Source organism: Jaculus jaculus, chromosome X (assembly GCF_020740685.1).
Source record: "Jaculus jaculus isolate mJacJac1 chromosome X, mJacJac1.mat.Y.cur, whole genome shotgun sequence".
Taxonomy (NCBI): Eukaryota; Metazoa; Chordata; class Mammalia; order Rodentia; family Dipodidae; genus Jaculus; species Jaculus jaculus.
The window spans coordinates 9,801,473-9,829,174 of NC_059125.1; the positions used below are offsets into that span (position 1 = coordinate 9,801,473).

The window sequence follows — 27,702 nt, forward strand, 5'->3', positions numbered from 1 at the left end:
TGTGGCTTGTTATATATATATTTGTGCTGCCTTTTGCTAATGGAATTGATAAAACACTTACCAGAGTTAGGGAAATTTCTTTACAGAACTGCTTGTATTCACTAACACCATGCTACCATAATACAAAATGTGAAGATTTGGGAAACACATCTGAAAGTCTCATGCTTTGTAAAGATTAGTCTATATTTCTTTCAAGAATTGAGTCTCCATTGTAGTGGGCTGCTGCCAAAAATAACTCTGTCACTGCTGAAATTGCCAGCAGAGGAGCATTTACACATAAACAGTATCCAGAATTTCCCTGTGTATGCTTAGTGTTCACAGGGATCCCAGCATTACGCCATTTTTATGTAGTATCTATTTCAGTTTGCATCCAGGAGTCTTGTGATTCCAACCCACTAGACAATTTGGAAAACGCTAGACATCAGTGGTCTCACACAAATAAGACTCATAAAGAAAAAAGCATCAAAATGCTTCAATTAACCGGGGGAAATGAGAAGAATTTTAAAGTCTCAGAGAGTGTCAGAAGAACTGGTCCGTGGAAAGAGATTTCTTTTGGGGATTATATTTGTCACACATTTCAGGGAGGTATGTAACTTCGGTAGAAAAAAAAAAAAAAGCTTTACTTTAGCTTCAAACTAAGCATGATCTGGAAAGGTATGTTCTATTTTTAAATTTGGGTAAGGATTTTCTAGAATTTTCAGTAATAATTCTTATATCCTGATAAGTATGCGATCCTCAGGATTCAAATTAGGTAAAGTCTTGGACAGTATTGACAGCATGTGTTAAAATGTTTTCTCTTATTGTTCCAGTGCATCATTCCTGTCTTTATAGTACTTCAAGCCTGTGTAAGCACACTTTGTATTTAACTCTGAAGACAAGATTTAAATCTCTAATTAATTTGCACATGCATGTGTGGATTCCAGGGTCTCTTGCTCTTATTGTTGGTGCTGGGGAATTGAACCTGAGCCATCAGGCTTTGCAAGCAACCACCTTTAACTGCTGAGCCATCTTCCCAAACCCCTCAAATTTCTTGAATGGAGTCCTTTATGTAAAGACTATCTTTACTTATTCAAGCTCCTAAAAATATTCATTTAATTTCCAAGTGTTATTGTATTATAAACTTAAACCATTTTCCATTATTATTAACAAGAGGCAGAGGTGAGAATAATGCTTGTAAATGTCGTAGTTTAACTTCTTTCCTGCATATATGTGTATTTGTATATATGTCTATATACCCTTTGTGTATCCAGATTTCAGATGTCTTTTATAACCACATGGCAATAACATGCCAGAAACAGTTGTTTTTACATGATTCTAGTAGTGTTTTTTTTTTTTTTTTCTTTTGACACAAGCAGTAGTCAGAAATTGGGAGGATTATATTCAAACCAGAAATCGTTTTTGTAGCTGATTGGTTAGGCAAACATTTGTTAGAAAAATATATGATGGTTAATGAATAAGTTAGTTAATTTACTTACAAAGTTTTCAGCTCAAGGTTAAATTTCTCGATTTCACTAGCATGTTCCACTCCTGTCAACTATTGTCAACAATGTTAAAAATAAGGGGAGGACAGCAAAAACAAATAACTTAGCCAGAAAAGAACATTCAGTTTCTTACGTCCTTGACATTCTGTCTTTTGGGAGCTGCACCTGATATCATATCTCTCACTGAATGAATGTCTGTCTTTTTTTTTTTTTTTTTTTTTGCAGGGAATGAGCTGCAAGGTCTCTTTAAAAGTATTTTTAATTTCATTTAAAAAATAGCTTATTTATTTATTTTCAAGCAGAGAGAAAGAAAGAGGAGAGGGAGAGAACAGGCCAGCAATGGCCTTTACCCACTGCCAATGAACTCCAGATATATGTGCAACTTTGTGCATCTGGCTTTATATGGGTACTTAGAATTGAATCTGGATTGTTAGGCTTTGCAGGAAATCGCCTTAATGCCATCTCTCCAGGCCTAAAATAAATAATTTTAACTTTATTTTACATATATGTGTATGCACACAGAGAGAGAGAGAGAGAGAAAATAACAGGTTATACATTTTTATCCCCTTGTCCCTTCTCCAGTTACCTGGGGACGATCGTCAGTGGAGTTATGGTATCCACTGTGGAGTCATGAAGGCTTCAGTCAGTCCTTGTAGGATGGGGTTATTCTTACCCACTCTGAGACTCTTAAAATTTTCTATCCCTTCTTCGGGAATGCTCCCTGAGCCTTGGTAGACCTTTTGGCTGTCTGATTTAGTGTTGAGATCTCTGTACCTTCTGGATTTCTGCTTTGATAGGTTTTGGTTAGTTACCATGTCTATCATCAATGCCCTAGAGCTGGTTGTCAGACTAACAGTAAGAACACGATTCATATCACCACTTCCTCTGTAATTTCTCCTGGGCCCTGGCAGATGTGGTAGAGGTGGCTGTTCTCATGGTGGGAAGTCAGCAATCTTCTTGTCTTATCATTAGATCTTGGTTCTTCTCTGTTTTCTTTGCCATCTGTAAAGTAAAGCAGATTCTCCAACCAAGAGTGAGAGCAGCTTGGGTTAAAGGGGATATGCTATTTTATTTGAGAAGGATTTTTTTTTTTTTTTTTTTGGTGTGTGTGCAAGCCTAATCTTCTCCTCCAGAGAGCAGTAGGGGCTTCTTTCTGAAGTTTGAGTTTTCTGACCATGGGAATCTGACTTGGTTTCCAGTACCAGATATGAGTTTTCTCTCACTGAATGAGCCTCATGTCCAATCAGAGAACAATTGGTTACTACAGAGCATTTTTGCAACTGTTGCACAAGTGTGTACTTCTTGTCCAGCTGATTGATTTAATAGTCTGTAAGGTTCCCTGCTTATTCATACTGTTGGTGGCCATTGTAGTCCAGTGGCTCCCACAGGGCTCTCCAGCACTATGAGAGCTAGCCAGGAGGGAGCGAATTTCCCTTTTGGTTTCAGCATGGTGTTCCAATGTCCTGTGACCACAGCCTGTGGTGTTTTCAGTAACAGCATCTTGACTTTTAGCTCTGGCAGGTAATCAAGTGTTATGGCAAATGGCTTACATTGTTTTGGGGACCTCATTGATCTCCCTGGCCAATAGCTCACTGTCGGGGGGCAGGTCGCAACCCAATTCTGGTCCTGGGATTTAAATTTCTTATTCTTGATTATTTAATATGTTTTTATAGTTTAAACTATTTCATTTGTATGTTACTCCTTAGAGTTGAGAAAGCTATGGTGATCATATTGATCTTTCAAGCTTCTTCATATATTTTGTCAATACATGTCTAATTCTGACACAGTGTTCTTGCCTCTTAGCATTATGTGTAGGGCACTGGATGGATCACCAGATCCCACATGTCAAACCACAGATATTTCTGAAGGCATTGTATTTCTTCATAAATAAGTACTGTATAATTTTTCAGCTCTGCTAATTTATACTAGTTTATATTTAGCTCTGTGACCTGGTCATCAAGGTTGATAAAAATAAAATGTACAAATGGGCTGATATAATATGTTACCCACAATCCTTAATTCCAACATGTTTTAGAATTCAAGAACTTTGGGATCTAAGATTACAGAGAATGTAAGCATTTTCACACTAGATGAAAATGCAAATAAAAACAAAAAGAAAGTGCTTAACCAGAGTCAAAATCATGTTTGGGGGCTAAAGGTGCATACATCAAATTTAGGGGAAAGCTTCATTTTCAGAATTTGGGAGATTTTGTAATTACAGATGAGAAGTCGTATGATGGGAATTCCCTCTATTTTAATAAAAGAAGGAAAACAATTCTAAGGTAAGACTAAAAGAATAATTTCATTTGTAAATGTTAAATTCAAAGTCACTTGTTCTTTGACAACCAGTGCCTCTGCCTGATTGCTTTCCATTCATAGGATTTCTCTTGCTTTTGTTGCATTCCTGTCCCAGCTTCTACTTAGCCTTGTCTTAATTAGTTCTCTGTTTGTTTCCTTAGACCTTGGCCTGACTATCTTCTGAGTGATTAATATCTCAGATCCCTGTTGGCTGTTTCCCAGTTGGGGACAAATAATTCTTGGCAAGGTGTCCTACTTTCACCTATCACCCAGCTCACCTGCCTAATGGGTTCAGTGACCAGACTTAATCCTTTGATCAGAACTAGATATTATAGTAAAGATTTATAACTCCATTATATTGCAATATTTGTCTCAAAATGTTTATTGTATTTTGTTTTATCCAACCAGTATTGCTTTCCTTAAAATACAAAATTCTTAGCCAGGTGGGGTGACACCCACCTTTAATCCCAACACTCGGGAGGCAGAGATAGAAGGATTGCCATGAGTTCGTGGCCAGCCTGGGCTAGAGCAAGACCCTACCTCGAAAATAAATAAATAAATAAATAAATAAATAAATAAATTTCTTCTATTTTAATTCAGAAGGAAGTACTTTATGAATTTTGTTCTTTTTTAATGCCACAGGTAATGTTGCTTCATGTGATTTCAGAACTTGAATAAGATTGTTACAAGTTCACCAAAGCTTTTACAACCAGTTAGGTCTTTTTCTGGGGTAACAAATCTATAATCTAAATTCTTATTGAAATTAAACAAGGTAAATTTCTTTAAAAATGATCTGTTGGTTTTTATCCTGAATCTTCAGAAGTTAAACAACTGTATTTCATCAGAACCATTTTGTTAGTGAAATATTTTTAGAGATTGTCCATGAATTTGTTATTCAAGGAATCTGAGAACAAATCACATTCTGAAAAACTTGAACAAGTGAAAAACTACATGAACATTTTCTATATACCTCATCAGGAATAAGCAAACAAGCTTGTAAACTACCTTCATAATGTATTTGTAGCCTTGTGACCCAGGCAGAATGCCAAAGAAGTAAAAATAGAGAGTGGCTCTGTCCTATCTAAGTATTCATTTACTTGGAGAGCTTGGTCCCATATTTTCTGAAAGAAATGGCAAAATTCCCAACCTGCCAAATAACTTTTATCCTTAATTTCACACAATTTGCTCCAATTTTCAAAACGAGAAGGGTAAGAGTAAGAGACTGTTGGGAACAATAATAGATAAAACAAGAGACCTTCACTATGGCAGCATTAGGAAGAAAGTGTAAAGAATCTTCTAGGTACTTTGAAACAAGTGGTAATAAATAAACAATGGAACTCAGGTTGGAGTGGAAGGTGACTCATCAGTTAAAGGAACTTGCTTGCAAAGCCTGATGATGGTCTGGTTTCGATTCCCTAGTACCCAGGTAAGGCCAGATGCACAAAGTGGTACATGTGTCTGGAGTTCATTTATAGTACTAAGAAGCCCTGGCATGCCCATTTTCTCTCTTTTTCTTAAATAAATAAGCAATGGGACTAAAAAGATTACTTCTTTGAGAATTATTTTGTTTCAAGCTAGGAATAAAATAGATCAATTTCATATTCCTTTTTTTTTTTTTTTGAAACAGCATCTCATGTAGCCCAGGCTGGTCTCCAACTTGATACATAGTTGAGGATGGCCTAGAACTTCTGATTCTCTTGCCTTCACCACCTGAGTACTGTGATTATGAGTGTGCACCACATCCTGTTTATGCAGTGTTAGAAATCGAACCCAGGTCCTCATGCAGGCTAAGCAAGCACTCTACCAACTGAGCTACATCCCTAACTTGTATGTTACACTCTTAATAGAGGGAAGATGGATGTCAGAGCATCCCAAGACAGGAAAATCTACTACAAAGACAGGCAGAATTTAGAAACCAATAGTTCTTAAAACCAGAGCAAGGTATTTTCTCAAGTCCCCAAATCCAGCTCTCAGTGTCACATTGTACACTTTCTGAGCTGTGAGATCCCTTAATTTGGAGCAAAGGGGGTGCCATTCATTTTGAAGTGTCCTTGTTTATCAAGAAAAACTCTCCATCTCTCTTGGAAAATATGAGGCTTTAGATAAGGGACACCTGAACTTGTGAGTGTCTGTTCTTGAGCTGAAAATCTGCTGAGGCTGTGGTTTGGCCAATTGTCCTGTGGTGCTGTTCAATTTTGGAGGCAGGGTGAGGAAGAGGAGGAGTTGCCTAGCAGAGGCATGGTAAAGAGGAAAGCCAAAGAAACCACCACTCTACCCTCTATGTTGTTGCAGAGGAAGATGATACCACAAGTTTACTTTGGTTATCTCAGAAACATGGGTGAGAACTGAGGGCATCAGAGGATGCTGTATAGGAGATGTGGGCAAATGTTGGGAGCAAGCGTAAAGGGGAAGGGTTCATAGATCCAAAGTGAAGTCTGCAGTTTGGAACAGTAAGCACATCACCTTGGGGTGAGAGGCCATGCTGAGGAACATCCCATAGCTACCTAGGCATCGGAGAAGCAAAGCTCATTTGAGATTTTTTGGAATTCTGACTAAGCTGTACATATTTCCTGGCTTTTGTTCCACTGTAAAACTGCTACAGGAAAGGTCAAAAGAAATGAGGTGTTTTTTCTTTTTTTTTTCCTGTCTCTCCAGTTTGGCCAAAAAGTGTATCAGACCGACTTGCTTTTTACCAATTTTGGTCTTCCAATTTCCCTTTGGCAAGTGGAGGTAAGGGAACTATAAACTTGAGCTCTTCACATAACAAGTCCTAGTTACCAGTACTGGCTCCGTCATTCTCTCTTTTCACCATCAAAGTATCAGGGCAGTTGGCACCTAAAAGGCATGTGAAGAACATACTGTCCTAGAGCCTTTGGCTGCTTGGTTGACCAGAGGAAACCATGCTCTGTTGGGAGTGGATAGAGGCCAAGAACTGTGAAGGGAATGGTGTTTTTCGGTGGGGTGGAGTCATTTTAAAGTTCCTTTAAGGAAATAGGACCTGAATACAAGTGCTTGGAGAAAAGTTGGCTGAGCTTTCCCAAGATGAGCACAGAAGAGAGCAACATTCAAGAGTGAGAGACTATTATCAATATGGCTCCCATTCCCATCAGCCCTGTCCCTTATCAGTGTGCTTTTGGCTCCTAACACTGAAGGTGAGCATGTTTTCCTTTTCTCTTTGGCAAGAATAGAATCCTCTAGAATGTACTCTTGGGTTTCTGGCATCTTAGCCTCAGCATCAGGCTTGTGAGGTGTATTCACATTGTGTTTATGATTTGGGTCTTATGGAACTAATGAGTAACTGAATAGTACTTGAGAGTCGGAAACTGGACAAACAATAGGGTGAAGGGTCTTGCTTCTCAGTAGGAAAGGAGATCATCATAGCCTTGCATGCATGGAGGCAAGTTTTAGGAATAATAAATCCACTTCATGTTGATATCTTAGCTAACTCAAGAAGTGGCCACTTTAATATTTTATTAAAATAATTTAATTATTTGAGACAGAAAGAGGCAGATAGAGAATGGGCTCACCAGAGCCTCTAGCCACTGTAAATGAACTCCAAACACATGTGCCACCTTGTGTATCTGGCTTATGTGGGTACTGGGGAATCAAACTTGGATCCTTAGGCTTTGCAGGCAAGTGCCTTAATCACTAAGCAATCTCTCCAGCACCAAGTTTAATATATTTATGTTGGAATTATATACCTATACAGTTTGAATATTGTCTACCTAAACTTCTTGGAACTAGAAGTGTTTTGGATTTCATATTTCTACAGATTTTAGGATATTTGCTTATATACAATGAGCTATCCTTGGGATGGAACTCTGGCCTAAACACTGTTCACTTATGATTCATATATGGCTTATACACGTATCCTGATCATAATTTTATGTAACATTTCAAATCATTTTGGGCAGAAAACAAAGGTTCAGGTGGTGGAATTTTTCCACTTGTGGTGGTGTCATTTCAGTATTCCAAAAGTTTTGACTTTTGGAGTATTTTGGATTTTGATTTTCAGGTTAGAAATGTGACTTGGGTTGGCTAGCTAGTATTAGAATACCAGTATAACAAAGTTGTGGCTAAGGATTCCCTTCTCCCATTGCTCAGGGTGCTGAGTTGCCAGCTGTGGGTGAGGACTGCCTGCCTCCCAACCCCAGTGCCTGTATCCACGTCCAGTGTGTCTGAAGCAGGCTTGCAGTGACTGACATGGAGCTGTCTTGAGAGGGAAACTAAGGCTGACTAATTGAGGATTATATGCCTGTGTTATTTCGTTATTTACATCTCATGCAAATAAATGCCCAAGGAGATTTAAAAATATTACACTCAATGGCTTTTAACCTTAGGAAAAAGTGGAGATACAAACTCAATATATGTTTTTTAAAACCTTTGCTGGGTATGGTGGCATACACCTTTAATCCCAGAACACTGGAGGCAAAAGTAGGAGGATCACTGTGAGTTTGAGGCCAGCCTGGACTAGCAAGCTTAAGGATGCAGTCTCAACTCCCCAGAATCCATGTAAGCCAGATGCACATGGTGGTGCATGTCACTTGAACTCATTTGCAATGGCTAGAGAGCTTGGCACACCCATTATCTCTCTCTCTCTCTCTAATAAGTAAATAAAAATTATATATATATATATACGTGTGTGTGTGTGTGTGTATAATTTTATTTTTTGGTTTTTTGATGTAGGGTTTCACTTTGGCCCAGGCTGACCTGGAATTAACTATGTAGTCTCAGGGTGGCCTTGAACTCATAGCAATCCTCCTACCTCTGCCTCCTGAGTGCTGTGATTAAAGGAGTTCACCACCACGCCCAGTCAAAAATAAAATATTTTTAAAAAGCACTTATATTTCTATTTTATAATAGCATTTCAGCTTCATATCAGGAATATGAGATAAATGATATATCTATTTGGCTTTTTCGGAGCTAATTTTCACTTATAGTAAAGTTATAAGAGCAGTTCAAAGTCTCCTTGCCAGAGATCCCATTCATGTTTAGCTAACTGTTCCAGTTGCAAATAGATCCCATTCAAGGTCGAGTATAGCTTAGATATTAAGTATCATGAATTTATTGTTCCCTACTTGAACTGGTTCCAGCCAGTTAGTTTATAGAATGACTGCTCTGAGTGAATTGGTACACAATTTCCTCTGTAGTGACAGTTTGTTCCAGCATTTCTTCTGTTTACTTTGATAACCTTGTCAAAGTGGCTTTTGTAATATTTTTCCACTCTAAAATTACCCTTGTTCCCTTTATAACTAGTAGCTAGGTTGTGGGGGCATAATTTGAACCTGATCCAGTTACTTCCACATTTCTAAGTCAGTGTCTACTATGAGGAAATACCTTTTTCACATTGATGTATTATTTATATCAGCAAAGAGTTATTGGTTCCTTTTTATTTCATAGAATATATTTTATTATCCTCAAAGTTTATGTTAATGGTCAAATTGTCCCATATGTGACTAGTGGAATTCCATCTGAGTCAGCCTCGACATGTCTCATCTTTCCTTGAGCATTTCTTTCTACCAAGATGTTGAGGCACAAATATATATATATATAAAACTTTTTTTCTGGCCCACACCTGGGAACAGCTTTTTTTCCCCTGTGAAACCTTGGTTTAGGTTTTCTCAGAGTAAATGTACAGTGCCTGTCTAAATTTACTTTTCTGTCTGGATATATTGAGAATCATGCATGTGAGTGAATCATGTGTATGCATGTGTGTTTATATGTACAGGCATATATGCATGTATGTGTAAAGGCCAGAGGACCACCTCAGATGTAATCTTTAGGTACACCACCCTCTTTTAAGGACACACCACTTCTTATTGATCTTGAGCTCAGTCACCAATCAGGCTAGACTTGCTGGTCAGGGGGCTTCAGGGTTCTTCCTATCTCTGACTCCATAGCACTAGGATTATAGGTACATACCATGATACCCAGCTTTTATTTTTTTATTTTCATTTATTTATTTGAGAGTGACAGATAGACAGAGAAAGAGGGAGAGAGAGAATGAATGGGCACACCAGGGCCTCCAGCCACTGCAAACGAACTCCAGATGCATGTGTTACCTTGTAAATCTGGCTTATGTGGGTCCTGGGGAACTGAGCCTCAAACCAGGGTTCTTAGGCTTCACAGGCAAGCGCTTAACTGCTAAGCCATCTCTCCAGCCCCACACCTAGCTTTTTTTTTTAATTTTATTTATTTATTTATTTATTTGAGAGCGACAGACATAGAGAGAAAGATAGATAGAGGAAGAGAGAGAATGGGCGCGCCAGGGCTTCCAGCCGCTGCAAACGAACTCCAGACACGTGCGCCCCCTTGTGCATCTGGCTAACGTGGGACCTGGGGAACCGAGCCTCGAACCGGGGTCCTTAGGCTTCACAGGCAAGCGCTTAACCGCTAAGCCATCTCTCCAGCCCACACACCTAGCTTTTTAACATGGGTTCTGGGGCTAAAACTTGGGTCCTTATTTGCAGATTGAACTATCTCCGCAGTCCAGGAAATCCCATTATTGTACCATTTGCTCTAGTATCAATCTAACCCTGTAAAGTTCATTGCAGCTTTTGCATTTTTGTAACCCAATGGATTACAGAAGATGCATTGGGTTTAAACTAGGTAGGGGAACTATTAAAATGGTTGCAGCTCTGCTTTTCATCCATTAGTAAAGCATGATTTCCTTGAGGCCTTGTATTTCAAAATCAGACACTTTAATTTCTGGCAAGATTGTGTGAGTGAGTGAGTGTGTGTGTGTGTGTGTGTGTGTGTGTGTGTGTGTGTGAAGCTTGCAGATATGAAAAACCCAGGCTCTTTCCATCACTGGTATCACATAGAATCAATTGATTGGAGGGACCCTTTGTGTTTAACTCACATTTAGCCTTTTGTTTACTTATTAGTCATACATGGTCATTAGCTCCTAACACTGTGGATGCATTTGATTGGCTTCTTAGAGACCAAAGCACTTTCCAAATACAAGATTACTATATCTCTGCTTTATAAATACAGAAAATGAGATTCAAGTTCTTTTGGCAACATGCTGATTCTGACAGAGAGAGTGGTTAAAGTAGGCCCTGAACCAAAGCAACCCAGCAATACTAACCCCATATTCAGCCATTAATCTGCCCATGACAATACTGTCTAGGGAATAACCTTAGGAAGATTATATCACCATCTAAAATATCATTCTATATTAAAATAGAAAAGCTTCATTATCAAAATGAAGCAAAGACTGAGTCAATAAACACTGGAAGTTATGAAAACAGTTTTTATGTTCTTTTATTTGTGGTGCTGGGGATAGAACTGAACCCTAAGCTTTGCACATGGGAAGCAAGTGTTTGATCACTGAGACATACCCCAGTGCCCTTTGCTCTTATTTCTTAGAATCTACTTTTTTTATAGGCTACTGAATATTTGGATTATGGATGGACTTGGGAGACAAAAGAAGGATGAAAATGCAGAAGCTTGTTGATCCATTTGTCCTTCACTTGACCTTATTTATATCTATCAGAATCAATTACTAGACTACTCATTTCAACTAATTTATTCCTTGTTAAAATTGCTCTTGAAAAACCAGAGGGATTGATAGTAACAAACTTGCCATATCTGACCAGAAAGTCTGATGCATGATACCCACTTTCTTCTTCCCTCAAGCCTTCCCTCACAGCATGAATAGCTACACAAAGACATCTCCAGACCTTAACTAATCTTGATTTCTTTTTCTTTCTTTCTTTCTTTCCTTTCTTTCTCTCTTTCTTTCTTTCTTTCTTTCTTTCTTTCTTTCTTTCTTTCTTTTATTTTTGTTTTTTTGAGGTAGGGTCTCACTCTAGCTCAGGCTGACTTGCAATTCACTATGTAGTCTCAGGGTGGCTTTGAACTCATGGAGCTCCTCCTACCTCTGCCTCCTGAGTGCTGGGATTAAAGGCATGTACCACCACTCCTGGTTTCTAATCTTGATTTCTGTTTCAGACTGCTGGGCTGATCGATCCCCACTGCATGAAGCTGCAGCCCAGGGACGCCTACTGGTCCTTAAAACTTTAATTGAGCAAGTAAGTAAACTAAGGACTTGGTCCTTTGTGCTTTGGCTATAATCAAGACTCATTATTAGCTTTGGTTATAGTTTGCCCTTCTCAGGTCCAAGGACTGCAATTCTGAGTGTGTGTGTGTGTGCGCGCGCGCACACACACACACACACACACACACACACACACACACACACATGAAGAGGCCAGAGGACAGCTTCAAGAGTCATCCTCAGGAATACCATGCATTGTTTTTGAAATGGGTCTGTCACTGGCCTGGGATTCCCTTAATTTGGCTAGGCTGGCTGGCCAGTGAGCCTCTGGGATCCTCCTGTCTCTACCTCAACAGTGCTGGGGTTAAAAGTGTGCACCATCATGACTGACATTTTTATGTGAGTTTTGGAGCTCAAATTGAGGTCCTCATGGTTGCAAGGCAAGCACTTTACTGACTGAGCTATCTTCTCAGACCCAACATTGTATGTCCTTGCACCTCACCATTTATTCCTCTTGACTCTTCTTTTCTGAGGAGTTGCCCCATTTTTTACTTAGTCACCCTTCTTTCCCCTCTGGGCATTCCTCTACTTCAGAAGAAGTCTCCCTCTGACGAACAGCGAATGATATCTACAAATTTATGTTTTTCTAACTTACCTCATATTCTCACAGTGTGCATTAGTAAGAAAAGTCTTGGGATTGCACTTGTCAGCTATTGCTGTGTAGCAAATCACCTCAAAGCACATTGGTCAAAACCACCAAGAACCATGATGCTTGAAATTTCTATGGATTCAGAGAGCAGCTTCCAGGCAGCACAGTGTCAGCCAGGCTGCCATCATTTCATGATTCACTGGGGGAGGAGGATCTGTGTTCAAACTTGCTGGAGTGGTTGTTGACAAATCCCCAATGCTTTACTCCACGGGCTTCTCTACAAGGCTGGGAACTGAGATGCCAGCTGGCTTTTCTTCAGAGAGGATGCTTAAGAAGAAAATCATGTTTTTTTTTAACAGATCAAATCTTAGGACTGGGAAGATGGCTTAGTCAGTTTAGTGCTTGCTATGCGAGCTTGAGAAGAACCTGAGTTAATGCCAAAGACCCACACTAAAAAGCAACTAGGTATAGTGCTGTATACTTGTAATTTTAGCACTGGGGAGGTACAAACAGGAGGATCTCTGGGGTTCATTGGCCAGCTAGCCTAGCCTGTTTGCTGAATTCCACACCAGTGAGTCACCCTGTCTCAAAAAAGAGTTAGAGAGTACCTGAGGAACAACACCAAAATTGTCTCTAACCTCTACACAAATGTACGCATGTGCATGAGCCCCCCCACACACATACACGCATGAGGACTTGGACATACATGTGAACCTACACCTAACCAAACCCACATACATTGCAGAGATGCACAAGGACCTAGACATACATATGAACCTGCTGCATACACACACACAGATATGCACAAGAACCTAGACACACATGTGAACCTGCGTGCATGGCTCATGCACACACACAATTAAAACCCTAATCTTGGAAGTGACAACTCCTCTTTTCTACCATATTCCACTCATCAGATACAAGTCCAGGTCACATGCAAGCAGCAAGCATCATATAAGTGAGACAGTGTTAGGAACTGGGGATCACTGCCCACTTCCCCCAATGATGCAAAAGTAAGCCTGAAGTGTGGTGGCGCCTATAATCCCAGCACTCAGGAAGCAGAGGTAGGAGGATCGCCATGTGTTCGAGGCTACCTTGAGACTATATAGTGAACTCCAGGTCAGCCTGGGCTAGAACAAGACCCTGCCTTGAAAAACAAACAAGCAAACAAAAAAGTAAGGCTGAAATAGTCTGACAATCTGATTAATCTTATTCCTGAGGGAAAATTGCTTAGTCTTAGTTATTAAGGCAACTGTATTTGTCCTGATAATTATATCTCTAGCATAGTAAACAAACATCTTACTAATTATGTATGAAACAAATGAAAGCAGACACTCTATTTGCTTTATTGTTTGGAGTCTACATGTGGACAGAGGAGGTGAGTCATGTCTTTTTTCTCCCACATCATTGCTCTCGACAGACCACTTTTCAGTTTCTTACTATTTTGAGTTGTGTGCTTTTCTTTTCTTTCTCTTTGATGAACTGTGTTTTCTTAAGAAAGTAAATAAACAGCAGAAACAAGGCCCTGGCTTTGGTCTCCAGCATTGCAAAACAAGCTATAAAAGAGGGAAGTCAGGCGTGGTGGTGCATGCCTTTAATCCCAACACTCAGGAGGCAGAGGTAGAAGGATCGCCATGGGTTTGAGGCCACCCTGAGACTACATAGAAAATTCCAGGTCAGCCTGAGCTAGAATGAGACCCTATCTTGAAAAACTGGAAAAAAAAAAAAAGGAGGAAGTCGAGGCAAAAGGAAAATATTACTGTTAGCAATGACAGACTTTGTGTATGATTTTATCATCATTAGTTTCCTTTTAGTTGTGCTTGAGGATTGAACGCAGGGCCTTACCCATGCAGGCCAGCACTCTACCACCGACTTTCTTCAGCACATGCTCTTTTTTGTGCTGCTTGGGTTGGAACCTAGGGCTTTGTATGTGCTAAGCCACACCCGAGTCCTTGCTTATTTCCTTGTATATTTTTGTTATTTATTTCATTTTTATGTATGTATGTGTGTATAGTATATGTGGTGTGGTATATGTGTGTGGTGCATATATGTGTGTGTGTAGATATGTGTACCCTACGTGCATGTGTAAGGAAGTCAGAGGAGAATGTTGGAAGCTCTCTTCTATTGCTTATCTGGATCTTTCCTTGTGGTGGAATCTTTTCGCAGAACAGAGTTACTATTTTCTATCAGACTGGTTGACCAGCAGACCCAAGCGATTTTCCAATCTGGTTTCCGCTCTCCACAGGACTGGGGTCATATTCATGCATGGCCACACCCGACTGTTTATTATTTGTTTGGTTGCTGGGAAATCAAACTGAGGGTGAATCAGGCTGTCTTGGGGCTCTCATGTGCATGGCAAGAATGCTTCCTCACTGAGCCACCTTCCTAGCCCTGCTCATTTATTTTTAAGCATTAAAAATTTCATCTGATTTGATTTCTTTTATTTTGACTTTTACTTTGATCTCTTATGTAGCCCAGGCTGGTAATGAATTCATTATGTAGTGAGATTGGCCTCACACTCGAGCTTTCTGCCCCCACTTTCCAAGCACTGAGATTACAGGCATTTGGCATGACATCCAACTTCTGTTTCATATTTTATGTGCAATATATTCACAGGATTACAAAATTAAAATGTTATAAAAATGTATGCCATGAAAAGTCTTGCATCCACTTCCTTCCTCTCAGCCGCCTCCCTCAATGCCTTTATCACTGTTTTTAACATTTTAATTTATTTACTTGCAAGGATGGAGAGAGAGAGGGTGGGGGAGAGGGCACACAAATGGGCATGGCAGGGCCTCTTGCTACTGCAAATTAATTCCAAATGTATGCTCCACTTCGTATATCTGGTTTAAAGTGGATACTGGGGAATCAAGCCTGGCCCAGCAGGCTTTGCAAGTAAGTACCATCTCTCTCACCCATTTTATTTACTTTCTTTTTGGTTTTACGACATAGGGTCTTGCTCTAGCTCAGGCTGACCTGGAATTCACTATGTAGTCTCAGGATGGCCTTAAACTCACAGTGATCCACCTAACTCTGCCACCCAAGTGCTGGGATTACAGGTGTGCGCCACCACACCTGGCTATTCATATTTTAAGTTAGCATTTGGGAACATGTTATAAGGGCTTGAGAGATAGCTCCGTTGCTAAAGTGCTAGCTAGGGAAGCATGAGGACCTGAGTTCAACTCCTAGTACCCATTTTAAAAAGCTGGGTATAGTGGTGTACACTGGTAATCCCTGTACAGGTGAGGTGAGGACAGGAGTATCCCTTGTGCTTACTGACCAGCTGGTCTACCCTACTTGGTGAGTTGCAAACTAGTGAAAACCATGTCTCAAAAAGAGGTTGTTCGCTGGCCTTCATGCACATGCACACACATGCACATGAATGGCTGCCCACATATGTGTACACACACATACAAGGAGAGTATAGTTTTCATGTACCTTCCCCCTAAACTGCCTTCAGGTTGACATCCTACATACAGCTGTGGTAATATTTGTCAAAAGCAAAACATTAGCACTGGTGTAGTAGTAAATGTCAGATTACTTATTGGGATTTTACCATTTTTTTCACTTCTGTTCTTGGATACCTTGCACTTTAGAAAATATATAATGATATAAGTATATAATAATACATTTATAAGAATATATAATAAAATGATAATAATAAATTATTTACTTACTGTTGAGCCAGGATCTTGCTGTATAGTGCAGGGTATCCTGGAACCCACCATGGAGCCCAGGCTGTCTTAAAACTTGAGATCCTCCTACCTCCACCTCCTCAGTGCTTGGGTTACAAGTGTGCATCACCACACCAAGCTACACTGTTTACACTTTTAGAATTTTTTTTTTTATTGACAACTTCTATACTTACAGACAATAAGCCATGATAATTCCCTCCCCTCCCACACTTTCCCCTTCACAACTCTACTCTCCATCATATCCCCTCCCTCCCTCCCTTACTCTCTTTTATTTTGAGGTCATCCTCTTTTTCTGCTATGATGAGGGTCTTGGGAAGGTATTGCTAGGCACTGCAAGGTCATGGATAACAAGGCCAATTTCTGTCTGGACAGTTGCATTGTAAGGAGTGGTACTGTTTACATTTTTAACTCTACTCTGTGAGCTTCAATAGTGTATTTAGATGTATGGGAACATTCCATAGAAAAGTTCAACTTTTTTGTTACATTTCCACTTCTTGACCATTTGCACTAGTCTCATGTGATAAACAGGAGTAAAACATCATACCACCTTGAGTAAATGCCAGGAAAGCATTAAACCAAAGTACAGCAACTCTTTGGTTATCATGCTATCGTGGACAGCTGAGGAGCTTCAAATCTTGTATATAATTTGTGTTACCTGCTTGGTCACTTTCTCATGCCCAAGGTGTTTCACCCTACATGGTCTTTCAGGCCTTATTCTCCACAGCCATTCTGAAATTGTACAAAATAGATTTGTTTCTAGAACAATGCTGCCACCTTGTGGACCAGATATTTATTGCAATTTGTTCATGATTGTATTGGGTTACACACTTATTTCCTCTCTTTCCTGCCCCCATTCTACTGACGGTCCTCCTTAGAGGGTTATCTGTTATCCCTGTGTGGTCATGAATGCACCAATCAGTCTCTCTACCTCACACTAAACCTTCCCATCCCGTGGCTCTTACATTCTTTTTGTCTTCCCTTCTGTATTCCTTGAGCCTTGGAGGCTGTAATAAGTTTCCTATAGTACTGGGCCCTCGGCAGTCTCTGATGAGTTTTGAAGTCTCCTCATTGTCTACTGCTATCTTCCCAGAGGTGGTTTCCAGGCTAGTTGCGAGAGCAGCACTCACTTTAAATCTGCCTCTTCCTCTATAATGTTTCCTGGGCCCTGGGAAATGTGATAGAGATGATTCCTTTAGTGCTAGGTTGTCAGCTTTCTTTTCTTGTCATTCTGATGGAATATATAACTTACAATAGTCTCAAAACTGGAAAAAAAAACCCTCAAAGCTAAAAATTAAAAGTTAAAAAAAACTGAGCTGAGGTGTTTGCGGTAGTGCTGTGTGGTGTGATGGCATGTACAGTGTAAAGTGCACATGCGGTGTGTTCATAATCAAGGCTGCAGTGATGCAACATGGATGACCACTGCCATCAACACGTGGGATTCATTACACCTTGAACTCCGGATCTGATCTTCCTGCCTCAAGGGGTTATGAGTGTGTGGTGGGTTGAATGCAATGTGTCTTCCATAGGCTGAGGAGCCAAACTCAGGTCTCCATGCTTGTGTAGCCATCTCCCAGCCCCTGTTTTTCTTTCTTTCTCTCTCTCTCTTTTAATATATTTCATTTATTTATTTATTTGAGAGAGAGAGAGAGAATGGGCGCACCAGGACTTCCAGCCACTGCAAATGAATTCCAGACACATGCACCTTCTTGTGTATCTGGCTTATGTAGGTCCTGGAGAATCAAACTGGGATCCTTTGGCTTTGCTGGCAAATGCCTTAACCAGTAAGCCGTCTCTCCAGCCCCTCTCCCCCTTTTTATACAAGGTCTCACTCTGTAACACCAAGCTGACTCGCTATATAACCCATGCTGGCCTCAGTGCAATCCTTCTGCCTCAGCCTCTCAAATGCTAGAATACATGCATGTAACATCCTATTCCTAAGCCTGGCAGTTATCCTTTAGTTCTAGATCCAGTTCTATCACCAGAACATCTCTGCACTCCATTATCCATATACCTGCCCATAGCATACCCGCATCAGCCTGTGTTTGGGTTCATAGCAAGAACTCTGTAGCTATCTCTGTTTCTGTCTCACATGCCTGCTCCTGCCATCAACCCTCCATGCTACTGCTTCCAGTGTACTTCTTCTAAACACATAATCTCTTTTTTTCAGTTTCAGTTGGTAAACAGCCTAACCTACCAAAAGGTTCCTCATTCCTTTCTGAGACATATGATCCCTGTTTGGAAATCATGGACTTTCATGAGCTGACTCAAACTTACTTCCTCTTGCATCTCCCTTATCTCTTACTTCCCCTTTCTGTGGGCTTTCTCTAATCCAGAAATAGCTAACAATCCAATGGTGGCCCTGCAACACTTCCTGCCACTTCCTGCATTTGCCTATTTGGTGCCTACTAATGGCAAGCTGTTCTTCCCAGCTTGGAACATTTTATGCTTCAAGCCTTAGCTAAACACTAGCTGATCTGTGAAGAAAAAAAAAACTAGCAATTTTAGTTTTACTCTCTAAAACAGACTTTAGGATAGTCCTATGTTTCCAGCTGAAATTTCACCATGCTTTCTGTAGAATGTCATTCTTCCTCTCATTTTTGATTTCTGCTTCCCTGATTGGCTCCTGGAGGAGAGAGAATCGCATCATATAGTTTCAAGGATTCGGGACCTAGCCTGGCATAGGATACTGAGCAGAAATTTGTTGAATCAATGACTTGGAGGCTCCCATGCTGTGTTTAGCTTCCCCTGGGCATGACCACTTCCTCTCTTTCTCTATGGCACTAATATTATCCCCACAGGCTGTGCAAACCAGAGGCCTATGGAATAGTATTGTTCACATTGCTATGGCTAATACAACCTTTAATTCTCTTTTTTTTCCAATTGTAGGGTGTTAATGTGAACCTCGTGACAATAAACCGAGTCTCCTCCCTCCATGAGGCATGCCTTGGAGGCCATATGGCTTGTGCTAAAGTCTTGCTGGAAAATGGTGCACATGTGAGTACAGTCCCTGCCCACTTGGGTTTGTCTGCTCAGGTGCATTGGCTAGCAGCTAAAGAGCCATTACTTTGTAGGGTGCTTACTTACTGTGCAGTAGGAAGGTCTGGTCCCAGTTTTGCCCAACTCATCATTCTGGTTACTCTTCTCATGTGTGAATGAACATTCAGATGTGGTAATTCACAGGAATCTTTCAGTACAAAACAAAACAAAACACTATAACTTACCAGAACAATAAAAAGAACTCTTAATTTGACACTATAAGCCAACTAACATATTTATTACACAAAATCATCAAAAATAAATGAGCATTTAATAAATAACACATTGCAAATCACAACTTAAATTTTATTTTAAAGTATAAGTTTGGTGTGGAGAAGCTACAGAGAATTGCAAAGGAAGAGTGGCTCGGTGTTTATTGCAGGTCAATATCTGCAGAGGGAGTCTCTGGCACAGGCCCCAGACCCCACATTCAGCTCACAACCTGGGGTAGTAATAGAGCCCTTGGGAGAAAGGAAATGGAATGATGGAGGTGGAAAGATTTTTAGCTAGCCAGTTCATCAGAGGGAGTGGATATTACTAATCCCATTAAGAGGAATGAAGCAGGGGCAGAAAGTTTCAGTTTAGGGAGAGAGAGAAAAAAAAAAAGCTAGCAATTTTAGTTTTATGGATTTTCTGTTGTAAGATGGAGGCTCCTATAGCTAAATACTTATCTTAATTTTAGTTTGCATCCTAATTTTTTATTATATATATTTTTATTGACAACTTCTATACTTACAGACAACAAACCAGGGTATTTCCCTCCCCTCCCCTTCCCTCCCTTCCCCCACTTTCTCCTTCATAGCTCTGCTCTCCGTCATATCCCCTCCCTCTGTCCACTAGTCTCTCTTTTAATTTGAATTCATCATCTTTTTCTCCCATTATGGGGATCTTGTGTGGGTATTGCTAGGCACTGTGTGGTCTTGGCTATCGAGGCCAAATTCTGTCTGAGCACTGCAATGGCCCAAAAGGCAACATAGTGCTGAGAAGAAGGGACAGAGGAGTGTCCAGCACTGAAACATCTCACACCCTCCAGGGCTCACGGTCCATTGCGGAAGAGGTGGCAGAAAGAATGTAAGGGCCAAAGGAATGGTACATCCTAATTTTTAACAGAATACAATAATCACGACTTCCTTTGCTTTATTAGTTTTATTAATTATAAACTTTACTATATATATCGCATGTTGATCATATCTTCATCAGGTTATACTCCTTTTTTTTTTTTTTTTTTAGTTTTTTGAGGTAGGGTCTCATTCGAGGTCAGACCTGGAATTTACTATGTAGTATCAGGGTGGCCTCGAACTCAGGGCAATCATCCTACCTCTGCCTCCCAAGTGCTGGGATTAAAGGTATGCACCACTATGCCCAGCTAGGTTATACTCTTATATCTCTTTCTACCCCCATTCCACTGAGGGCCCTCCTCATTGTGGTTATTTGTATTCACTGTGGGGTCATGGGTCTCTGGTGGGGGTGGAATGCCTCAGGATATACCTTCCTACCCTGTGGCTCTTAAAATCTTCCTGCTCCTTCTTCCATAATGGTCCCTGAGCCTTGGCAGATGTGTTATAAGTCTCCTTTAGTGTTAAGATCTCTGCATCCTCTGAATTTCTACTTTGATGAGTTTTGAATGTCCTAAATGTCTACTGCTATTCCCTGGAGCAGGTTGTCAGCTAGTAGTGAGAGCAGCACTCATGTTTAAATCAGCACTTCCTGTGTAATGTCTCCTGGGCCCTGTCAGATGTGATAGAGATGGCTTATCTAGTGCTTGGCAATTGGATATTTTTCATATTTTATTGATTGATTTTGGTTCTCTCCAATTTCATTGCCATCTGTTAAAACACACACACACACACACACACACACACACACACACACACACACACACACATTTTTCAACCCAGAGAGAGTGAGAAGAGCATGGATTAAAGGTGACAAGCATCGTTATTTAAGAGACTTTTTAGCTAAAGAACAATGGGATTTTCTCTCTATAGTCTATGACCTTCCTATTCATAGGATTCTGACTTGGCTATCAGTATCAGGTATGAGCTCTTTCCCAGTGAGTAGGCCTCACATTCAATGAGAGAGCAGTTTATTACCTTCATAGCCTGTGTGCCACTATTGCACAGGTGTATACTGCTTGTCTTGGTGGGTGATTTTGTAGCTTGCAGGATCTCCTGCTTGTTCATGCTATTGGTGACTATTATCACCCATTAGCTCTCATAGCACTATCCAGTACTATGAAGGTTAGCCAACAGGGATCTGGCTTCCTTTTAAATTCCAGCATAATCTCTCAATGTGCTGTGTGTGTGGCCTATGGTGTCTTCAGCAATAGGGTATTACCATTTAGTTCTGGTTGGTAACTAAGTACTTTAGTAATTAATGGTCAGCATTGTTTCAGGGACCTCATGGATCACCCTGACCAATAGGTCACTGTGGGGGATAACTGAATTCTGGCACTGGGATTTACCAGCCACAGCCCATGGTTTTAGGCTTAAGCTTTTTTTCACCCTTTACTGAGCACTTGTACATGAGTAAATGCCCCCCCTCCCCCGTGATAAAGAGTTACAAGGAGGAGCCGGGCGTGGTGGCGCATGCCTTTAATCCCAGCATTTGGGAGGCAGAGGTAGGAGGATCACCGTGAGTTCAAGGCCACCCTGAGACTACATAGTGAATTCCAGGTCAGCCTGGACTACAGTTAGACCCTACCTCAAAAAACAAAAAAACAAAAAACAAAACAAAAAAAAAGAGTTACAAGGAGGAAGAATTCTAGGGTACTAATTCATGTTGTCATTAGTTTTATGTAATTCCTCCCAGTCCGCTCTTACCCCTAAACCTCCAAGACTCTTCCAATCCCTATATTCTATTCCTCCTTTTGCCTGTCAAGTAACTCTTCCTCTCATCCCTCCCTGTTTCCACTCTCTTCTGACCTCATTCTAGTTCCTTACCAATACTCCTGATGCCCATTTCAAGTTAAAATCAATTCAAGCTGTCTCAAGTTAGGAACCACAGTGAGACAGAACATGCAACATTTGTCTTTCTGAGCCTGTGTAATCTTGCTTAGTATGATTTTTTCCCCCGAGGCCAAAATTTTCTTGTAAATCTCATCATTTTATTTTTCCTTGTCACTGAGCAGAATTACATCATATATATATACAACATATTCATTATCCATTCATGAGTTGTTGGGAAACTGGGCTGATTGTAATTCTTAGCCATTGTGAGTAGAGCATCAACAAACATGGCTAAACAAGTATCTCTGCAGTAAAGAGTGGAGTATTTAGGGTATATGCCCAGGAATGGTATAGGTGGATTAGATGGTAGATTTATTTTTAGCTTTTTGATTACCATAGTGGCAGTACAAGTTTGCACTCCCACCAGCAGTGGATCAAAGTTCCTCTTTCCCCACACCCTCACCAGCATTTGTTGTCATTTGATGTTTTTTTTTTTTTTTTAATTTAAGAGAGAGAGAGAGGAAACGAAGGAGTAAGAGAGAGAGAGAGAGAAAAAATAGAAACACCAGGGCCTCTAGCTGCTGCACATGCTTACGTGGGACCTGGAGATTTGAACATGAATTCTTAGGCTTCACAGTCATGCTGTTTAACCACTGAGCCATCTCTCCAGCCCTCATTTGAGTTTTTGAAGATCGCCAATCTGACTGCAGTGAGATGGAGTATCAAAGTTATTTTAATTTACATCTCTCTGATGGCTAAAGATGTTGGACATCTCTTTAGATGTTTATTGGCTATTTGTTTTTATTCCTTTGAGAACTCCATTTTATGAATGGGTTGCTTGTTTTTTTTTTTTGTTTTTTGTTTTGTTTTTTTTTTTGGTTAGCTTTTATAGTTCCTTGTAAATTCTAGATAGTAAACCTCTGTTACATATTTAGCTGGCGAAGATTTTCTCCCATTTTTAAGTTGTCTATTTACTCTGTTGATGATTTGCCTATCTGTACAATAACACTATAGTTTCATGAGATCCCAGTGGTTGAATTCCTTAGGCTACAAAAATCTCATTCAGAATGTCTTTCCCTATGTCTATATCTTGGAGTGTTCTCCCTATTTTTTTTTCTTCTAGTCATTTTAGAGTTTTAATTCTTGACCCATTTGGAGTTTATTTTTGTACAAGGTGAGCGAAGAAGGTCTAAATTTATTCTTCTACATGCAGCTATCCAATTTCTCCATTACCATATGTTGAAAATGCTCTTTTCTCCAGTGTGTATTTTTGCCTCCATTGTCAAAGATCAGGTAGTTGTAGCTACTGGAACTTAAACTTGGATGTTATATTCTAGTCCATTGATCTATGTCTTTGTTTTGTATTTGCACCATGCTATTTTTATTACCCTGGGATTTTAGTATATCTTAGAATCAAGTATGGTGATACCACCAGTAGTTTTTTTTTTCTTTTTTTGCTGAGAATATTTTTGGCTATGTGAGGCCTTCTGTGCATCCATATGAATTTTTTTTAAAGTTAATTTATTTATTTATCTGAGAGGCAGACAGAGAAAGAGAGAGAGAGTGCAAATGGGCATGCCAGGGCTTCCAGCCACTGCAAACTCCAGACACATGTGCCACCTTGTGCATCTGGCTTTAAATGGGTCCTGGAGAATTTAACCAGGATCCTTTGGCTTTTCAGGAAAGTGCCTTAACAACTAAGCCATCTCTTCAGTCTAGTGAATTCTTTTCTTTCTTTCTTTCTTTCTTTCTTTCTTTTTTTTTTTTTTTTTACTAATTAGAGACTTTGTATAGATACATCATGTGTTGGTACCATCATTTCCTCCATATGAATTTTGATAGTATTTTTTTTTCTAATTCTATGAAGAATGTTGCTAGAGTTTTGATTGAAATTGCATTGAATTGGTATATTGCTTTTGGCAGGATGGCTATTTTAATGATATTAATTTTTCCAATCCATGTTCATGAGAGGTGTTGCAGTCATGTTCCCATTGCTGGTAGAAATCACCCAACCAAGCGCAGCTTGTGGGAAAAAAAGAGGTTTATTTTGGCTTATAGGCTCAAGGGGGAAGCTCCATGATGACAGAGAAAATGATGGCATGAGCAGAGGGTGGACATCACCCCCTGGCCAACGTAAGGTGGACAACAGCAACAGGAGCATGTGCCAAACACTGGCATGGGGAAACTGGCTATAATACCCATAAGCCCACCCCCAACAATACACCACCTTCAGGAGGCTTCCATTTCCAGTTGCCATCAGCTGGGGAACCTAGCATCCAGAGCACCTAAGTTTGGAGGGACACCTAAATCAAACCACCACATTCCATATTCTCATGTTTTCCCCAGTTTCTTTCATCAGTGTTTTTCCTTTCAGTGTAGAGGTCTTCCACTTCTTTGGTTAGGGATATTTCAGGATATTTAATTTTTTTGTAGCTGTTGTAAATGGGAAATCTTCCCTGACTCTTATAGCCCTATGTTTGTCATGGGTATATAAAAAGGATAGTGATTTTTGTATGTTAATTTTATATCCTGCCACTTTGCTGAAAGAATTTATCACAACTATGAGATTTTTTTGTGGAATCTTTTGCTTCTCTTATATATAGTATCATGTCAAGTGCAAATAGGGCTCATTTGACTTTTTCATTTCCAATTCGTATCCCTTTAATTTCTTTATCTTGTCTTATTGCTTGAGCCAAGACTTCAAGTCTTACTATGTTGAAAAGTAGTGGTAAGAGTGGGCACCCCTGTTTTGTTCCTGACCTTAATAGGGAATGCTTTAAGTTTTAACCCATCTAGTATGACATGGGCCTTAGGTTTGTTATATAAAACCCTGACTATGTTGAGATGTGATCTCTCCATCGCTAGTCTCTACTGTTTTAATTATGAAGGGATTTTTTTTTGTTGTTGTTGAAGTTGTTTTCTGCATCTATTAAAATAATTATGTGATTCCTATCTTTGAATCTATTTATGTGATGGATTACACTTACAATTTCCATATGTTGAATGAACCTTGCATCCCTGGAATGAAACCTACTTGATTGAGGTACAAGATACATACATTTGATGTGTTTCTTGGATTTGTTTTGCAAGAATTTTATGGATAATTTTTGCATCTAAGTTAATCAGGGATATCAGTCTATAATTTTCTTACTGTGTCTCTGTCTGGTTTTGGTATTAGTGTAATGCTGGCTTCATAGAAGTAGTCAGGGAGTAGTCCCTCCTTTTAAATTATGTGATTTAGAGGCTAGAGAGATGGCTTAGCAGTTAAGCAGTTGCCTGTGAAGCCTAAGGACCCCAATTCAAGGCACAATTCCCCAGGACCCACGTTAGCCAGATACACAAGGGGGCGCACGTGTCTGGAATTCGTTTGCAGTAGCTGGAGGCCCTGGCATGCCCATTCACTCTTGCTCATTCTTTGCCTCTTTCTCTCTTTCTCTGTCACTCTTAAATAAATAAAAATGAACAAAAAAATTTTAATTATGTGATTTAAAAATTTTAGATTTTCATTTATCTATTTAAGGAAGGAGAGAGATATAATGGGTGCACTAGGGCCTTTAGCCACTGCAAATGAACTCTAGACACATGTGCCACTGGATTCATCTGGGTTATGTGGATACTTGGGAGTCAAACCTGGGTCCTTAGGCTTCACAGGCAAGCACGTTAACTGCTAAGCCATATCTCTAGCCCAATTGTGTGATTTAACTTGAGAGAAAGTGATGTTAGCACTTGAATGAAAGTTTGGCAAAATTCAGCTATGAACCTGTCTGGGTCTGTACTTTTATGTTGTTGTTGGGAGGGTTTTAATTGAATTTTCAATTTAATTTGGTGTTATATCTCTATTCAGGTAATTCATCTCATCTGGATTTAGTTTTGGTAGGTGGTATGAGTCAAGGAATTCATCCATTTCTTCCAGGTTTTCTAATTTTGTAGAATATAGGTTTTTGAAAGATGCTCTTATGATTCTACCAATTTCATTGTTATCTGTTGTAACAACTCTTTTTTCATCATTAATCTTGATGATTTAAGTTTTCTCTTTTTTTCTTTTGATCAGTTTGTCCAGGAGTTTATTAATCCTGTTTATTTTTCAGAGGTTTTAAAATTGTTTCCTTCATGCCCAATTAATTGATTTCTGCTATGAACTTTTTCTTTCTTTCTTTTCTTTTGTTTTTTCTTTTCTTTTTTTTTTTTTTTTGAGGTAGGGTCTCCCTGTAGCTCAGACTGGCCTGGAATTCACTCTGTAGTCTCAGGGTGGCCTTCTAACTCATGGTGATCCTCCTACCTCTGCCTCCTAAGTGCTGGGATTAAAAGCATGTGCCACCACGCCTGGCCTGCTCTGATCTTAATTATTCTTTCCATCTGGTTACAGGTAGGTCAGCAATTCCTAGCATATGAATTTACAAAAAATTTGATGGTATTTTCCATACTGTTATTTCATTTTTACAATGCAAGGAAACCTGGAGACAAAACAGTTTCCAAAGCAAAGTAATTGAGAATCCTGATTATTACAAGGATATCAGAGCCACCTCATCAGAATATCTGGATCCTTTGGATCTTTCTGGCCTGTTGTTGACACTTGTGATGGCTAGTCTTTTCAACTTGATTGGCTTGAGAAGTAGCTTGGATATAAGTAATGCACACTTTTGGGTGTGACTGTGAGGCTAGTTCCAGAGTGGATTAACTAAAGATGGAAGAAACCCATACTGACTTCATTATATAGGCTTAGAGCTCAGATGGAGTAAAAGGGGGAAATGGAGCAAGCTAGCTAGCCCATTTCTTTGCATTTTCTGGCTGTCATGGTGTGAGCTACCATAATGGACTAAAAACTTGGAAACTGTGATCTGAAACAAAGCCTTCTTATTTTAACATTGTTTCCTTCCAGTATTTGTCACAGCAACAGAAAAATCTGGCTGACACAGTAGTCAATGATAGTTCTGGCTCCTCTGATTTTCTTATGCCTCTCACATCCCTACAAGGTACAATGATGATGGGTGGCACCATGTTGGTGGCTGTTTTCTATGAGCCTTTTACTTTATCTCCTAATGATTCATAACTGGGACTGGGAAATGGCTTAGCTAAGGCAAAGAGCTATTACCATTTAAGCATGAGGACCTGGGAGGGCCTTGAGACTATTCAAAAGCTAGGCATAGCCATGTACATTTGTAATTCCAGTTCACAAGGGGTGGAGAATGGGGAATCATTAGAACTCACTGAACTAAAATGGCTACTCCAGGTTGAGGGGGAGACCCTATCTCAAGTAAGATTGTGGAAGAGCAAGACAGAAGGGTACCCAAAGTTCTCCACTGACTTCTACACCCATGTGTATGTCTGTACACGCATGTGCGTGCATCATATGTAATACCTCACACGTACATGCACACACACAAGATCCACAATTCTCATAGTGGTGTGTATAAATACAGGTTATGCAATTTGTACTGATTATAGAACAACAGAGAGGAAATTTGGGGCAAGCAAGCTGGGAGAACTGAGGAAAAATTTCCAAGGGGATTTAAAAAATATTTATTTATTTATTTATTAGAGACGAGAGAGAGAGAGAGAGAGAAAGAATGGGTGCACCAGGACCTTCAGCCAC

At 39.9% G+C, this 27,702-nt stretch overlaps 1 protein-coding gene across 1 annotated transcript in view; it reads left to right on the top strand.

The window, feature by feature from the left end:
- The first annotated feature begins 438 nt into the window (after positions 1 to 438).
- Asb11 (ankyrin repeat and SOCS box containing 11) overlaps positions 439 to 27,702 on the top strand; it is a 37,084-nt gene continuing 9,820 nt past the window's right edge. Inside the window, exons 1-3 of the mRNA XM_004671462.2 lie at positions 439 to 585; positions 11,736 to 11,815; positions 19,012 to 19,119. Coding sequence (XP_004671519.1) covers positions 468 to 585; positions 11,736 to 11,815; positions 19,012 to 19,119 — 306 coding nt within the window. The 5' untranslated portion in view covers positions 439 to 467. The remainder of the gene's footprint in view (positions 586 to 11,735; positions 11,816 to 19,011; positions 19,120 to 27,702) is intronic.